Source organism: Chionomys nivalis, chromosome 17 (assembly GCF_950005125.1).
Source record: "Chionomys nivalis chromosome 17, mChiNiv1.1, whole genome shotgun sequence".
NCBI lineage: Eukaryota > Metazoa > Chordata > Mammalia > Rodentia > Cricetidae > Chionomys > Chionomys nivalis.
In genome coordinates, this window is record NC_080102.1 from 24169453 (window position 1) to 24188186 (window position 18734).

The window sequence follows — 18734 nt, forward strand, 5'->3', positions numbered from 1 at the left end:
AGTAAATTTAGTTTAGCAGTAACACTAATTTTGTTTACTAATTTTTGAACTTATATGGACTCCTCAGCTTTTTAATTATTCATTCAAAACATCACTTTTTGGTTTATTATGAAACTGTTTATTCTCTATTTGTTTTTTCGAGACAAGAGTTTCTGGTTGTCCCGGAACTAACTCTGTCCTAGAACCAGGCTGACCTAGAACTCATGGAGGTCAGTCTGCCTCAGACCCCCAGCCCTGGGATTAAACACATGTGGTACCACACCCGGCACTGTTTACTATCTTAAGAGAAATAGCCAGGTGATGGTGGTGCTGGCCTTTAATCCCAGAACTTGGGAGGCAGGTGGATCTCTTTAAATTTAAGGCGAGTCTAGTCAAAAAGAGATAGTTTCAGGACAGGCACCAAAGTTATTCAGAGAAACCTGTGTTTTGCATGTGCCAATAGCTTTTAGAGTTCTTGTTATTAGTTCCTTTTATGATTAATATCCAGGTTATCATCTAATTCAAATTCAACAAGAAATTTGTTCCTATTAGTGATTGCTACCAAATACTACTACTACTAACATATATTTTAAAATATTAAATCTCTTAAGGATTTGATGATAATCACTTAGCAGTTTATTTGTGAATTATACAGGTGATCATGTTTAATGACAATGAATGAGTTGTCACATGGTTAGTAATCCCGCACCATTTCTCTAGTGAAATATCTGCCAATATTTCCATAGGTGATATTAATTTGGAATGCTGGCTATTAGCTTTCTGTATATTTTAGAAACAGTTCTTTATCAAAAGAATACTTTAAACATATTTTCTGCTAGTGAAGTTTTGGGACCAATTGGAGTCCTGGCCTTCAGCTGTTCTTCCCTGTCTAGAGCCTTCTAATTAACTGAGCTGATCTCTTAAAGAGTGTGTTTGCAACTAAGTACTCCCCAGATATGTTCTTCTTGATGGAAGCTACCATACACAAGATATGTGAAGTCTCATTGAACCTTAGGACTTAAACACATCCTTTAAGACAGTGGGTCATGACCCTGTTGGGGGTTACATATCAGATATTTCCATTATGATTCATAACAGTAGCAAAATTACAGTGATCAACTCACAGTGAAATGATTTTTTTTTTTTGGTTGGAGGAGTTGCCACAACATAAGAGACTGTGTTAAAAGGATGCAGTGTGAAGAAAATTAAGAACAATTGCTTTAAGGTATTAGAAATGATATCACAACCACAGGGTAAGATAGAGTGTTGAATCTAATACTTTACAACCTGGAACTCACAAGAGGAGTTTGGGGATCCTTGAGAAGTGGGTGAACTTTAAAAAATAACTTCACCAATCTCATCTACTTTCCTGAGGTAAGCCACTAAAATTTCATATTGAGGCCAACTCAACTCAGAATAAGCATGCATTGAACAGCTACCATGAGGCTGTACATGTTAAGAAAAAAAATCAGTATCTGTGCTTGGTTGGAATTAGATTACCCCAGGGCAGAGACATTTCGATGTTGCAGAGCAGTGGTATTGGTAAGAGATGGCAACTGGGACATACCACTGGAGAACTGGAGGAAAGGTCATTAGCAACGAGTGCAATTTTGTTTGCAAAGAAAAAAAAATCTAATAGAAACAAATTTCATTGTGTCAAAATACTAGAAGCTGTCCCTTATGATGTAAGCTTGGAATCAATTGGATGTAGCTTAATGAAAACAATTTATAATGGACAGGGTCATCCTAGGCATTGGAAAAGTGGGTGCTGGGACCAATATAAAGCAAATGCCACTTTTCTTCCCCAAATTAGGAAATTTAGGAAGTGAAAAATTCAGGTATTTGCTGTTCTTCTTCAGATATATTTCCAAATGTTTCAAACATACTTGGAAATCTACTTATGAGATTGAAGCAACAAGATCACAACTTCAAGGCCAGCGTGGATTATAGAGTGACCTTAAGGCTGACAGGACCAACTTAGTGTGACCTGTCTCAAAAAAAAAAAAAAAAAAGAACAGAAAGCTGAGGATGTAACTCAGTGGTGGAGCATTTGCTTAGCATTTGCAGGCTCTGGTTCCATCAAACAAAACAAAAACAGATTCCACCATATGATCAGCATTGATTCCCAGTTTGTGACATGCAAATACCAAGTCATCCTTGATGAAAGAAGAGTCCTTTTGACTTACTTTAAAAAGTTCCCATCAGTAATGCCTATAAAGTAACCGCAGGGTATATGTTTTCCATTTGACAGCGTAAATAAAGGTTTCTAGTTCTGCCATTCTGTTCGAGTCACATCAATATATCTAACATCATCTCTTTTGCTTACATCTACCCTAGAACTTCGGGGGAAGGAAGGGTAATTAGTCGAAGTTAATGGGTCTAATTGCTTGTTTAATCTACTAAGCACTCCATGAAAGCCTTCAAACCAGCTTGCTTTTCTGAACAGTGAAAAACCAGATCCTCTAATGACTCCCTGACTGAACTCAGCAGCTGTCTTCAGAGTCGAGCTCAAGGTAATCTGGGGTTATCCCAGGAAAAGCCAGGTTACTGAAAAAGTATAGATTTAACTATAGGGAATTTCCTGAAGTCTTCCATGTTCTCAGCGCCAGCCCAATAGTTGTCTCATCCAGGTAACATCAAAACCCAATCTGACATTAAAATCATTAAAAACAAATAGCCTGTGGAGAAAGATTTACCTCCAATTTTCTGCATAATGAGATTAAAGATTAACAGTTTGATGATGAGCAGAAACAGTAGACCCTGGGAAAGCATTTTCCCTTTTAATATCAGTGTCCAACATTTTGAGTGTTTTTGGTGGAAATGATTTGAGGCTAATTTCTGTGCAGGGAAAGGGAATCCCATACTTTGATTTGGAGCGATTGAAAGCCAGGCTAAGAGTGTAGATTTGCTTTCCCTCTCTCACTGTCATGCTTTCTTGTTCCTGGCTCACTTCCTCCTGTGGATCTCAGTTTAAACATCACTTCCTTGGAAGGTTTTCCCTGATTGCCTCAGATCAGTCTCCTGTTCTTTACTACAGTGCCCTATAATCATGGCGATGCTCACACTGAGCCTCGTGATCCATAAGAATCAGCTTTTAGCTAAAAGTTCCTGACCATTCAGGCAGCCTTCTCCATTCCTCTGTGCTCACTGTAGCGCCTCACCTAGCCAAGTGCAGTTACTCAATGGGTAGGCGATGAATGCATGGACGAGTGAGCGTCTTGGTGGGAGAGACTTGCTCTTCTTGAATGTGATGGCTAAAATGTGTTTGAACATAGCATGTTCCTGTCTTCTGGGCAAGTATTTGTACAGAAAAGGGCCTGATGCTTAGTTTGTAGGTTAGTATTTAAGGAGTAGAAACAAGGAAAGGATTAAATCCTAAGGATGCTGCCTGAGAAGAACACAGCGATCATGCTAAAGAAGAACGTTGAAAGTAGACAAGAGTGTAACTGCATTTGGGACAATAATTGGGTATTTATCTCCATGTAATCAAAATTCAAGCTATACATTATGCTAATATAACAGGGTTTCACACTCTGGGCGTGAAATATTTTTTTTCTTCAAATTCTTTTACATTGTTTTATGATTATAGTTTAAAGATGACCCTTATTCTATCCCTTGATGACTGTGAATAGCAGGTGTCCTCGTCACTTCCTAAAGATTCATGGACGCCTTGAATTTGGAAGGGAGGATTCTGAAGTAGTCATAGCTCACACAATATAGCCCCAGACCCTGGCATGTGCCTGTGGTGACCAGAGCAACGGACTTGACTGCTGGCTTAGCCGTTGTACGCCTGCATGTGCTGAGGTGTGGAGAGAAGTGTAGCTACTCAAAGTGCCTTAGCAACTTGGTAGGTGGAGAAATCAGGGCAATCCCTTCATTCTACTGAGTTTCCATTTAGGCTCTATTCATCAAGGGTCATTTTCTGGCCACATTTTGGGACCCGCAGAGATTTATCTGAAGATCACAAAGTTCACTGCTGCTAGGACCAGTTTGTCATGAGGAACTGCATGATCAGCAGCCTACAGGAAGACTTTAATCAGGAAAGCTATTGCATGAGAATTCTTCCTGTTCTTCCAAAAGATTTAGAAAATTGGCCTTAAGAAAATTCCCAGTGGTCCTTGGTCTTTGCACAGGGCAGGGAACCCTGATTGATCTTTGGGCTGACGAGGGAGGGGGACTTGATCGGGGGAGGGGGAGGAAAATGGGAGGCAGTGGCGGGGAGGAGGCAGAAATCTTTAATAAATAAATAAATAAAATACAAAATAAATAAAAAAATGTCTAGGGGGCTAGAGAATGGCTCAGCGGTTAAGAGCACTGACTGTTCTTCCAGAGGTCCTGAGTTCAATTCCCAGCAACCACATGGTGGCTCACAACCATCTGTAATGAGATCTGGTGCCCTCTTCTGGTATGCAGGCAGAACACTGTATACATAATAAATAAATAATTAAAAAAATTCCCAGTGGGGCCTGCAGAAATCACAGGACTCTTGGGATGATCCTGTCTCATCCCTGCCAGCCCAGCCAGCACCTCTCTCAGCATTTCATTTGCTTTTGGTCTTGACATCACCCAGTCCAACTGGAACTACATTGAATGGTTGATTGAAGATTTTGTTACTAGGTAGATACTCAAGTGATGAACAGCTAGCTACTTAGGTAATGGAGAAGGTTACATCTGGTTGATTCCTAAGGCTATGGAAGAATATTCTAAATAGCTTTTCAGAGCCAGTGACCCATGTGTCTCAGCATGCACACACACACACACAGACACACACACACACACAAAACACACACACAGCTTAGAGGATTGACTAACTTGAAAAACAATGTAGACAGTGAAAACTCTGAATAGACCAAGGAGGACGAATTGGGGTCTGATGGAAAACACATGGTTTTGGGGGGTCACACCTAGCTTCATTCTAATTCCAGCTCTGGCTCCTGGTACATATTCTTCAGGAAGTTAATTGGGGTTTCAGAACGACAAATGCTTTTTTTTGTGTGTGTGTAAGTCTAGTGTCAAAACTGTGATTGTGTAAGGCTGCTTTGAGATTTAACTATGCTAGTGACCTGTGGATATTTACTATAACTTATTTTTGGGGGGATCTCTATGTAGCCCTGGCTGTCCTAGAACTCACTCTGTAGCTCAGACTGCCTTCTAACTCAGAGATCTACTTGCCTCTGTCTCCTAAGTGCTGGGATTAAAGGCATGTAGCACCAAGGTCCATTTACCTATATTCTAAACAGTGACACCTTTCTCTTTCTGTCGTATGGATTAAAAAATCAATTTCTACTTAGTCTCACCGTTATGTACACATTTGACTTCAAGTTAAAAATGTCAGTCTGTTGGGTAGAAGTGATTAAGGTGTGTTTTTAGAAGTACCAATAGTAGGATTTTTGTTCCTGTTTTTTCAGTTTCTTTAAGTAAGTCTTTTGAAAGGCCTGAGAAGTCATAGACTATTATATGGAATCTCAGGCCATCCTGCATGTAAAATAGATGGATGGTATGAAGGTGACCTTTCTACACTAATTGGAGACAGATCTAAGACTCCAAAGAGGAGCTTTGCTCCTAAAAGCATAACTCCATATTTCCTGTTTTTTTACTTGCCATAAAAATTCAATTAAAGCTATTAATATTCTTTTTTTGCTATTAATATTCTTCACAAAAATTTTTAACAGCAATGTAAAAGGTCCACCCTTGTTATATTATAAATTTTGAGCTTTAGATACATTTTGCCCAAGTCCAACCCCTTTCATCCATTAACCAGAAGGCAATCTAAGTATTCTCTTAAAGGTCTAAATCAGATCACCCCACTGCTCTGCTTAAACCTCCACATCACACCACTAGGAATAAAACACGGTCAGCACAAGCTTGAGAGACAAACCTTTCATCTGTCCGGTTTTCTCCTGGAGTCTATCCCTCCCCCCCTGCTCACCACGAGTTAGCCATGAAGGCTTTCTGTAAGCTACAAAGTGTTTCTTTCCTCAGAGATTTTGTGCTGTTTCTCCTGGAAGATACTTCTATCCTGGTGATTTGTATTGAAAGTCCTTGTAGTACTCAGATGGAATCTTCAGGAAGGACCTCTTTGAAAATTCCCCTGCGGAGGGTATATTTACTTCCTAGTCATGACATACCCTTATTTCTTTTTTTTTTTTTTCTTTTTTCTTTTTTTGGTTTTTCGAGACAGGGCTTCTCTGTAGCTTTGGTGCCTATCCCGGAACTAGCTCTTGTAGACCAGGCTGGTCTCGAACTCACAGAGATCCACCTGCCTCTGCCTCCTGAGTGCTGGGATTAAAGGCGTGCGCCACCACCACCCGGCTATATCCTTATTTCTTAAATACCACTCACAGCTTTGGTAAATCTATGCATCTCCCAGTCCACTGAAATATACAATCTGGAAGACAAAGACCAGGCCTATGCTTTCACTACTAGATTCTAGTAGTGAATCTAAACAATTGACCTGCTAAGTCATGGTAACTTTGGGATCTCAAGCCTAGGCAGGGATCTCCTTGTCCCCAGATTTGTGCATAGTCTTTAAAAATACTCAGTGTGTTTTGGTCCACCAGCTTCTACTTCTGCAATCTATCTGTCCAGTTATCTTCTGGTTTTCTTACTTTCCTATACTTAGGAACCCAGGGCTTGGTGGTGGTAAAATCCTGTGATGATTGAGCCAACGCCCAGGAAGACCAGGCATTAAGACCTTGGGCAGAATACTTGCACGTATGTGGATTCAGGGTGGCAGAACATTGGTTCTCAGAAGATTAACATGTATGTTAGTATCTAGCCAGGCTCAAGTAATCAATTTTAATGAATGTGGATAAACAGATAGGAGCAGAAAATATTTCCAGCATCAAAATGAAGCACACGGGGACTTGGAAACTCACCAGTGGGTGAGGAATCAATCTTAGTAATTTCACTCGTTCCTCTCAGCCACTGGTAGATCACTAAAATTAAAAGGAGGGAGGGAGGAGGGCAAGAATTGGAGTTCTGAGAAGCCTGGGCTCCTCTCTAATCAATTATGACACTGGCTTTTGACTTTCTATCTCACCAGCTCTGTATCTTGACAGTGATATTTTTCAGTCCAATTCCAATGGGCGGTTCTGACTTTTCACATTATTGGAACAGCTGGTTATCTTTGGTTTGCTGATCGTTCCTCACTTGAGAATGCTGAACTTCTGGGTTTCCACGATATGGTGCCCCCAGATGGCTCCTGATTGCTTTGCTGTTTTAGCTGCCTACTCACGGGAATTCTAACAGTATTCCTCAAGGTCTGCTTTTCTCACTTCCCAACTTTGCCTCCTTTACTATCCATGGTTACCATTTCATTCGTCTACTGAACAGATTAATCACACCACATGATTTATCAGATATTATCTTACCAAATAACGGTGAGAAAAACAGATGTAATTCTTGTTTTCCTGAAACATACGAAACGCTTACTGACTTTATCTCTAAAACACTTTTAACTTTCTTTTTTTCTTCCTTCCCTCCCTCCCTCCCTCCCTCCCTCCCTCCCTCCCTCCCTCCCTCCCTCCCTCCCTCCCTCCCTCCCTCCCTCCCTCCCTCCCTCCCTCCCTTCTTTCTTTCTTTCTTTCTTTCTTTCTTTCTTTCTCTTTCGCCTTTCTCCCCATAGTTGGCATTACAATAGATGTTGAATTAACCCCCATTGAATGGATATGTGAGGATTTAGCAACATGAACACCTGCTGTATACACAAACACAGAATATGACATAGTTATATAACGTTATTATAAACAGTCCTAAGCGCACATTGTGAACTAATAAAAGTCAAAACATCTGGTCAATTTGGCTGGCAAATTCCCAACAAAACCTAAGTATGGTTTATCTATATTTTGCAAACACTAGATTGCCTGGGTCTTGTGTAACTGATTGAGTATTTTGGCATGGTGTAGACTCAGCCAGACAATCTTAATCTCTTTCAGCACATTAAGTCTCTGAATTGAGCATATGGCTCACTGATTTCTAGAGTTAAGTGTAAGTATAAACTCTGAATGGTTGTGATAATTTTAATTGGTTCAATAGTTTCCAACATGTTATTAGTTACTCGTGCTTATTCACAGAGATCAGTACCCATTTCCTGGCTCTTTAATATTAAGACGTCAACCTAAATTGAAATTATTCACACAGAAAATGGGTCGCATAAATTTTATCTAAGCAAAACCAAGGCATTGTGCAAAATCTACAAAATACAAATATATTGGCTACTTTGATATCTTCTATAGTAACCATTTGATGCCATCCAAATTAGAAAATCAGAAAGAAAGGTTTCAATTCCTCATAAAATTTTTCCCAGATCAGTTAGCCATGAAATGAAAGCACACATCTCTCCCTTCTTGGTTCTCAGTTATTAGCAGCAAGGGCAGATGCAAAGCGAGATTAGAACAATGAGGAACTATTTCAACTCTCTACAACTAGCTTGAATGTAATTCACCAAACGGAAAGATAAAAATCAAAACAAGTAGGAAAGATAATTTAATATGAAATTACCAAGGTACGTCAAGGTAAGGATGCAGATACAGCCTTCTCTATAAAAGTCAGCACCTGGGCTCCAGCTCATAATAGGCAGAGGAAACAGAAGGGAAACTTTCAGTTGGCCATGCATACACTCCAAAAAGTATATGTACCATTCTTTAACTTATAGGAGATTGTAACATGCATGTCAGTTTAGGGGTGAAAAGTAGTAGGCACTGGAATCTTGATGAACTGTGTAGGCATAATATTATTTTGTGGGCAAATTAAATACTCATAAGAGAATAGTAAACGCCTAAGGGTAAACATTGCAAGGTTTACTGGGTCAATTCAGTCTTCTGTTTTTCTTGGTAGAATCTGGCACATGCATTGCTTCATAACTCCTTCCCACAAAACTGGAAGGGAATTGAAGTTCACCTGGCAGCAGAATGTCCCACCTTTCTCTAAGAAAGAGCGAAGCCTTTCAGCATTTAACCTGTTCCATTTAAAGTGGCTTTCACAGACACGTGTTTCCAATCTAAGGGCTACTGAGAAATGTTCAGGTCTTCGGGTGTGAAAGATAAATCACCATGGAACATGGTGGTGTGTGACTTTAATCCCAACATTCAGGAGGTAGAGACAGGCAGATCTCTGTGAGTTGGAGGCCAGCCTGGTCTACACAGCAAGATCCAGGCCAGCTGAGGCTACACAGTGAAATTCTGCCAAAAAACCAAAACAGCTGAAAATAGAAACCACCCTTTAATATCTTTATAAAACCCAAATACTGTTGGTTTGTTCTACACAATACTCTCAACTTCTGTTTGACTTGGGGATGTGTTCAAAACAGATAAATCCTGAACACAGGGTTTTCCCACTTGCTTTTAACATTCTGGTAGAGTTGGACAATTTCACATAACTTTCAGTGCATGTGCTTTGTATCGACGATAAAGGAAAATGGCTCATCAGATATTCTGAGTGGGAGCTCCAAGCTGGACTTGTGCTCTCCACCTGGGATCTGAGCCTGGTCAAACCTCATCTTTGCGGTGGTTCTTGGAGCTGAATTAATGTGATACAGATACCTGAATAAATAATTTTAAAAAGTAATTCTGATTATTAATGATTTATTCCCTTTGTATTGTTTTTGTAACTGTTTCCTCCATATAAGAAGCGAATTCATGCTATGGAAAACTAGAATCACAGCAGTGGTTTTAAAACTGCATGTTTCTCTAGAGCACCCCCAGCTCCAGCACCATCCAGTGTTGCCCCTTTTATTTCCCCATCAAGGTAACCTTCCTGATTTTGAATCTCAGAGGAAGACTCAGGACTACCGACTAAAGGAGGTCATTCTCATATGCTTAATCATTTTTAATGACATTGGACTTTTCTGATATGAGCCTTTTTTTGGAGGGGGTAGATACAGGGCATTTTATTTATAGAATAAAAAAGTAAGAGGGTGTCAGGAATGTGGTATTTCTTCCCTTTTCTGAGACTGCACACATAGGTTAATCTTGTCCTGAGGAAATTTGTTTGATCATTTTCAATTACGGTGCTCAGTAGAGAAAAGGTTAAAGATGGATTGCTTCCTTCTGAGGCTATTGGTTGGAGATGCACTCAGGTAGGGACTTGTTGCTGACAGAAGAAGGAAGAAGGACTTACATTCTGTTTGCCCACGATGTTGTCGAAAGGCAGTTCTGGGCTCCAGGATCCTTCTGGGAAGGCTGCCCCGCTGTTCCTCCTGTCTGAGGAGCTCACCGACTCCTTGACTATGTCTTCAGGCAGTGATAGCAAGCTCTCCTCAGGCTGCTTAATCAAATAGGTCTCTATATTATGCTTCCTCAAGAACTCATTCCTCTCTTTACCGTGGCCCTCTTCCACATTGTAGTCACCATTGAGGCAATCCAGTGTGGCTTTGGAAATGTGAATTCTCCTGTGTGTACAGAGAAGGGATTATTAGAATAGCCCATGCTGCCCAGTTAGGGCTGAACATAGGGCACTGCTACAATACATTCTCAAGGACAAATTTGTCCCCCTCAGAAGCATTGGGAAAAGCAAAAACAAAATTAGAAATCCTTTTCTAAGGACACCATAACCTTACAAATGGCTCTGATGGTTATCTGGACAGAGTGAAGAGTCTCTTTTGGCTTTTCCTATTACTGTCAACACTCTCTGTGAGCCAGTGATTTCTTTCAGTGGTGTTGGCTATACTGGAAAAGCAAATGATGCAGATGTTCATGATTAAAGTTAAATCATCTTAGACCATGGCCCCCTCACTGTCTCAGAGCTTGCCCGATCACTTCACATGTTACATATCTGTACCATGTTTCTCCAACCTGTTTTAGGTGCAGTTTCGTATGTCTATGGGGATACACGAATCATTCCTTTTAGAAACTCACTGGAAGATGTGATTTCCCCTCTAACATGTATCCAAAGGAGCAGAGAGTAACATGGAATGCGCAAGCTGTTGGTGGTCAAGGCTCACTCACAGAGTAACTCATGCAGCTCACAGTCCAAGTTTCTTTCATCTTTTTTTCCAAATGAAACAATATGTGACTTTATTAGGATTAAACTCTATTTGTAGAAGTCTCAAGCTGTAATTCCTTATCTGAATGGAAGGTATTTTCTCAGTCCATTTGTCACCCATAAACATGGCCAAGGACATAGACCTACCTCACAATGTCATTGTGAGTATACAAAACGCTATACAGAATGCTGGAGCAATGAAAACACAGACTTCAAATTATTTAGAATATTCTCTAAAATGCCATTGTGATCACACTGTGGTATATCCCGTGCCTTCGAAAGGCTCACAGGAGGCAGGCTGACATCTGAATGAGACCTCTGTCACTGATTCTGTCATTCACAGCACATTTTCAGACACGCCTTCAGTATTGGCCCCCATGCTGCCTTCAGCTATTCAAGCCTTTGTGATTTCTCTCAATTCAGCATGTGATTGCATGCTTGCTAAATGTGTCCTCCTTCCAGATTTGACTTAACTGTTTGCTAAGCTGACTCCAAGCTCCCCTGAGTAAATGGATGAATATGGTGGATGCATAATGCTTTGCTTGGGTTTTGCAATTCCGGAAGCAATATATTCAAATAAACTATGAAGAGTTCTTTCATTTTTAAGTTTAGGCATTTTAAATAATGCCTTGTATTTTCAGTACGTCCTCTCCTTCCTCCTCTGGCCAATTAACCTATCTGTCAAATTCCTGCTTTCTGGGAAGAATAGTTCATTGCAGAAACAAACAAAAACACAGATGATAGGTCATTCTTCACATCTTCCAAATGTACCGATTTCAAGACCAAGATAATCAAGCAAATGCATGAAAGCCTGGGTTCTCTTGAGACACTTGCTTGATGAATTCAAAATGTTTCCACAGCGTTTTACCTGGAAGCACAGAAGCTCATATTCCACAAATCAGGAGCCCCGAGCTGCTCTCTAAGATCAGGTTAAGAAGGCACTGCCTTCTTCTCTTAGGGAAAATGAGCTTCCTAGGAGGATTTTGTCAAGTCTGATGGCTGATTTTTTTTTTTAAATAATCATAACAAATACCAGCTTCTCTCAGCATTTTATCTGCATGTTACATTGTATCAATCAGTGCTGTGTTCAGAGGGACTGATCCTTGCCTGTGTTAAGTGAGTGGTATATCTTTAGTGGATAGAGGGATCTTAGCCTCCGTTTCATAGCAATACTTCTATCAAGGTTTTGGTTACTATACATTGGGATGCCTTTGATAGAAACTAGGGTTCTGATGTTTCCTTTTTGAAAGTCTTTGCTGCTACTCTGAGTTTTGAAGGGAGGCATTTTCAGACACGATGGTCCAGTGACTTTGTTTCCTTTAAGGACTTGAATCTGTGCTCAGAGAGTACTCTCATGTGATGCCTGCCAGGTAAACCTGACATTTCTTGTAACATAATCATGATAGTTATGATAGTAAATATAATCCAACAACCTTGTAGTGTTTTCCTTACCTCAATACTATCTTTTGCTGTAGGAAGGGAGTTGTTTGTTTTCATGAATTTATTTATATGATTTGATTTGTTACCTGCCATAGCCCAGGAAATAGACATTTCCTTCTTACTCCTTCCTTTCTCTCTTTCCTCACTCCTCCTTTGTCTCTTCCCTTTTCTTTTTTCTCCCCCTTTTGTTTTCCTTTCTCATTCTGTAGATGCTAAGACTGGTCCAGGGACAATGAATGTATTTTGCCCTATTATGGTAGCAGTGTTAGCTGGAGGTAAGACATTTTGTTTCAGGATCTCCCTAAGATCTTGTGACTGAATAATTAACCACTACAACCACAGCCATAGAGTCTCCTGAGCACAGAGGAAGGATTTTATATATGTTGTGCCACTTGACAAAAAAAAAAAAAAAAAAAAAAAAAAACAACAATAGTCTTTGTATAATATGGAAACCAGCTGTATCACTGTTACCCTTGTTAGAAAGGTGTTTTGCTTAGGTCCCAGCCCAGACACACAGACTTGGAAATTCTGAGGGTGAATCCTAAAGATCTGTGTACTACTTCAGTTCTGCTGTCTAGGAAACTACTGTATCCGGAGGTTCAGTACCAACTAGTCTTGCCAACCAGAGCTGGAATGCAGATGAGTTTTCAAAGAAAGCACTGACAGACAGTTGGAATGGAGCCTATAGTCATGTACACATTGGCGGTCAATAGGTTTTAATCTTGGCTGCTCATTAGAACTGATTTAAAAACTGAAAATTGATCCTGCAAAGACTCCACTTTAGATGAAGTCAGGTCTGGTCATGAGTATTCTATCAGGCTGTGAATCTAATATGTAGACAAGTCAAAGAAGCAGTGCTTCACAGGGCAGGGACATAAGCAGTTCACCAGCCTCGCTGCCTCATCATCTTTTCCACCTCTGAGCAATTTCCTTAGAATTTTCAGGCCAGTACTGTATGCTGCTTTAATATCTGACCTCCTGAATAACGGCTTCCTAGATTTCTATCTTTGTACTCTGTACACAGAAAACCTGGTATCACAATGTTAGACAGTGAAAAAGTTAGGCAAGAAAGGGCTTTGCTCTGCTTACCCAGGGATCCCTCCAGATTCAAGTTTGTTTGCAATGTCCACATCCCAAGACCAGACATCAAACTGCCACTTCCTCAGACCCAACACGCCACATAGCACGGAGCCTGAGTGGATTCCAATTCTCATGTCAACATCGTGCTTCGTTCTGGATCTCACATACCTGTTGACAGATGAAAGGAGACATACTAATTAGGCCAGGATAACCATCACTGGACTGAGGTGGTAGAACCAGAACTGACTACTCCATAAATTTACCTCTTCCTTATTCAAATGCCACTTCTTCCATGAAGCTTTCTGAGGTCCCCAATGACTGGAAGGATTCTATTTTTGTCTGAAAACCCTTAGATTTGAGCCATTTTCATGCTCTTAGTAACCTGCTCCCAAAGCTTATTTTGTAACCTTTGTTTCTAGAAATGACACCAGCACTTTTAGTACCTAACTGTGAATAAAAGAGGTAGATTTTGGGCGCTGTACTTCAGTGCATGTTCTATTCCCAACCAGAAGTGTTCTGGTTTTCTTCTCATTGAGCCTCTGCGAACACTCTCCTTCAATCAAGCTTCATGCAGAGTCTGAGGTCCCCACTTCTGCTGTTGGATATGGCTTCCAGCTATTCCTTACAAATAAAAAGATGATCGCATCACTCCATAATGTTATGATTCAAACTCTTTCCTTCTCTTTTACTCCTTAAAGTAATAGCCTCTGAAATATAGGACTCACAACCCAGGACCCGTCTAATACATTTCTGGAGAGTCAGGAAAGATGTTGGACTTCCCTACAATGTTTTTAGGTCTTAACTTTGAAAAGGCTTAATAAGATTCAATTTAGCAGTATATAGGGTCCACAATGTGTTGTCTTTTGTGGACATTGAAGAAGGAGCCTGAGCAAAGAGGATGATGTAGTCAGGGTTGGACATTCTCCAGGTATAAGTGTTTATCTCTTTTTTACTCTCAGAGTACTTAGGTAATTCTAATTCATGGATAAAAGATATTTCTGTAGAAATTCAATTAGTAGAATATGATATTTCAAAAGAATATGTAAATTGGAATTTTTTATTGCTGTAAAAATATATGATGGCTATTTTCCCTCAAAAATACTTTAAAAAGTTGTCAAACAAAGGTGAAGGTTTTTCCTTTTTCTCTGGTAAAAAGACAAATGCTGTAAGTTTTTTTTTTATTATTTTTTGTGATAAGATGTTGTTGTTAATATTCCCTCTTGAAAATATTTGAGAAAAACCATCTTAATTTGAACTTCAAACCAAGTCTGATGGTTTAGAAATAAAAGAGAGAGAGAGAGAGAGAGAGAGAGAGAGAGAGCGAGCATATAACCTTTAAATGAGTTCATTGCTCTGAAGAGAATGCTTGAAAGTGGAAGTTTGGAAATGTTTCCACATACAGGAATCTTATTGTCAAACCAAAGCTATATAACTTATCAAAATCTTTGCACTTAATACCTGCAACTCAGCTTAGAATGATATTCAAAATAAATAGCTTTGGTGATGAAGTATGAACCCATTTACTAAAGATATAAAAATGCCTTGTCTTCTAAGGAGGTGGTAAGAATAACTGATAGATGTCAAGGTGGAAGAAAATTTACCTGACAGACTTACACATCACTTTGTTCTAACTTATTAACTCTATGACAGCCAAGATTGTGAGTCTGTGGGATCTAGCTATCTCTGCAAGATACAGATATAGGTCTGACAGCCTTTAATGCGGGGTAGTATAAAAATAATCAAACTTTGAACCTTTGGCCTTATGGTATCGCAGATTATATGTGGTCTGACTGATGATGGCAATACACATTTGTTTTTGTTTATTATTCATTAGAAACTCGACTTTGAGTTCAGAGTTTCAAGTTTTATATCTGAGTCAGGGATGTGAACTAGCACAATCCCTTCAATGCTAGGCACAGACAACAAAAAGCAGCCCCCACTCTACCATGCCACCACAACAGTAAACAGCTATGTTTACACTTACTCAACAGTGGGGGAGGGAGAGGGTAATGGGAGGAGGGAAGGAGGTGGAAATTTTTAAGTAAAAATAAAAATTAAAAAAAAAAGCAAATAAAATGTAGCATGCTGGAAGCAAAAAAAAAAAAAAAGCTCTGGTGTCTGGCAGATGAGGTATTTTAAATGCATTTTCAATTAATTATATTTTCAGGGTTTCTTAAGCTGCAACCCTATTCTAGCCTGAAGGCTATTTGTATAAAAACTTGTAAATTTTGTATTCAAATTCCCTACTCTCACTAAAAACAGGGAGAACAAAATATTTTGAACTGTAGACATGTTTTAAAATGTCATTCATTTAGTGTTTCTCGCATGTGTTTAGAGATGGAGTCTTAGAGTTAGTTAGCCTATCCGAAGGGATTTGTCTCTGGTGAGACCGCTTTCCTTTCTCTCAACAAGCATTAATTGCCTGCCACTCTTCAGTTTAATTGACACATTTACCACACAACTTGTATTCCCAAGGCTCGGCAACATTGTGTAACAGGGGGTGGTTAGATAGTAAGAGGCAGGGGACAAGGATGGGCGCCTGTAATGAAATAGAGTTTCTTAGCTGTGATAGTTGGATCAGGACAATGAACAGTTCCTTTCCATTTTCCACTGTCCCATAACAGATAGGAATTGTGAGTGAAAAAAAAAATCTGCTATTCAAACCAAATAGATTTAAAGGAAATTCTACTATAGACAGACTTTTGACGTCGGAAGAGTGAGTTTACTAAGCATACAGCAAGCATAAGTAAAAGAAGAGCTAGAAAGTAGCAGTTAGATAATATCATCAAATTGGGTTCTTACAGCACCCAGAGAAATCCCTTTAAGGCAGTCAGTTGGAGCTCCCAGCAGAGAACACTGGGCAAAGCTGAGAGAGTTCCCCACAGGTCAGGCTTTCGAGTAAAAGAACAGATAACAAACAGCACATTGGCAGCAAAATATCCAATTGTGTGCTTCCAACATCCAACAAAAATGACTGGGGAATTCCTGCTGAAATCACCCAGTTACAGTTCCCAAGTGAGGATTTCTGAGCAAGGCTAAGGATTTTCTCCACAACTGAGCTTCCCACATCTTGTTCCCACAGCAGATACACCTTGTAGGCTACCTATTCTTAAGGCTGCAATGTTGTTTGAATACCCTCAGCTTCTGGTTCTTCTCCTTCTTCCTTGTTATAGGGTCAGGGACCTCACCTGCTCCTGGACAAGGGATCTCAGAGGACATTTGTGATAAACATGCGTAGGTCTGAGACAACAGGTTCTACCTCTTGTTCTTGGATAAGATCTCAACGGGTGCAAACAGACATTGCATGACCATTTAACCAATATAATTTATATAGCACAATTATTTTAGCATAGATTATACTATTCTGGCTGATCGACCATCTGTCTATGTTTACATTTTTCTCATTACATGCTTGTTGCTATGGCTTAAAGGTTAGTATCATGTGTGCTAACGTCAGTCTAATGAGTTTGCATCTTACTCTGCCCATCTCACTGACTACACTCCCTTGGTAAATTTTACTCCTCTGTTGCCCTGCAATTTAAGATTAAGTGGGAGAAAGACTGAGAGAGAGAGGGGTCAGGAAAGCAAGTGAGTTTTTGTGTAGCCGCAGAGTTGGAAGCAGGATTCCAGCACTAAACCAGCCCTGCAGAGACTCTTTGCAAAAAAATACAATGCCTGCCTGGTATGACCACCTGGGAAGATAGCCTGGGCTGACCTAGAGGTTCAGTGCTCGTAAAATGAGGCTGTGCCTGCATTACTGTGAACTTCAAAGGGGGTAGCAGATGTTAAAGTGCTCCACCGATGAATATAAAGGAGTACTATACAGCACACTGTGTTAATGTCATTAGGTAATTAACACTATGCAGGAATGAACTGAAGTGTCCTAATGAAAAGAAAGATATTTTCATTTTCTTCTACAAGATGAAAGTCATAAGGACACTTAATATTTCCTTACTGCATTGCCTCTATTTTGTTCTGTCTGGGATTTGATTTGAATACAGCTGAGAATAAAACTATGCAAAAGTAATGGATAATGCACAGCATAGACCCTCTTTCCAAAGACCCATCAATATGGTGTTTCAAGAGCAGCTCTTGATGGAGGTCTGTGGGTCTTCTCAGAGTTAAAAAGGAAATCGGGGCCAGCACCTGCTCAGCTCTTACATAGAAGAATCCAGGTGTGTTGTGCTGTGTACAGTCAGCCATAATGAAGGAACAATGATCACAGCTCTCCTGTATCATCAACATCTGCACCTTCTGTCTTCTGTATCATCAACATCTGCACCTTCTGTCTTCTGCAGTGACTTGAAGCTCCTGAACGCAGGCACCTTAGCACTTAGCACACAGGAATCATCTGTGCTCAAAAGTGCTTATTGCATTATGAACACAGCTCACTGTTCTTGCTTCACAGCTCTGTGGCTGTCTCAAGAGGAATCTAAGAGTCCAGAGGAACTGTGGAGGTGTCTTAGTACTGGATAATTGGGAGAGGGTGTGGCCCTCCAAACTTGTTCCCTTCTGTTAGAGCACGATGGAGTCTATTCCTCATGCTAGGCTTCTACTCAAGACTGATTGTAAATAAAACGCTCTTAATAATAATGATAGCTATTGTTACTGTTTAATAATTCTGTGGACAAATAATAAGCAGACTACTGAGGGCATTTCTTGTGATTAAACTAGCAAGAGGAAATGGTTCAGTTGTATGGTAAAAGGTAAAGCTTTAGAATTTTCCTTTCTGTTTAAGCACTTTCAATGATTCCTTTTAAAAGAGATTAATGAAACTATGGAAGGTGACGGTGACATGATAAGAATGGTGTGTACTCTCTCTATTACTAAACAAATGGTTGCATGAAGAGACTAACTTGGGCAAGGCACACCTTGTTACTATGGGGTGAAGGGCATCCGTTCCTTGGGTCTGGGATAGACATTGAACTTTCATCAGTCCATGTGCTTCCTTAGTCCTGCTGAGAGGATCCGAATATGCACTGAAGTTAAGGCCAAACTTTTCTACTTACTAGCCATGGGCCTTAGGACAGTGCTGCTAACCTCTGAGTTTCTGTTCATAAATGTAATGGAAAGGAGGAGGAGGCATTTACAGAGCTATAAAGATGATTTATAAGATCACGTGAAGGGAATGGTTAGCCTGTTTAATGCTGAACACTCAGTATTAGCTACCAGTTTCTCTAGAGGATACCAGTTTTTAATTACATGCTTACAGTCAGACCAATACAAAGCTATGACCTGATGATTTTAGTTAG

At 39.9% G+C, this 18734-nt stretch overlaps 1 protein-coding gene across 3 annotated transcripts in view; it reads right to left on the minus strand.

Annotated features, from left to right (window-relative positions):
- The window catches only part of Adcy8 (adenylate cyclase 8), a 208537-nt gene that overhangs the window by 80058 nt on the left and 109745 nt on the right, over positions 1-18734 (minus strand). For all 3 annotated transcript variants that reach the window (XM_057791703.1, XM_057791702.1, XM_057791701.1), the window contains exons 6-7: positions 13492-13650; positions 10099-10369 (exon numbers count right to left, since the gene is read on the minus strand). In XM_057791703.1, the coding sequence (XP_057647686.1) occupies positions 10099-10369; positions 13492-13650 (430 nt within the window). The remainder of the gene's footprint in view (positions 1-10098; positions 10370-13491; positions 13651-18734) is intronic.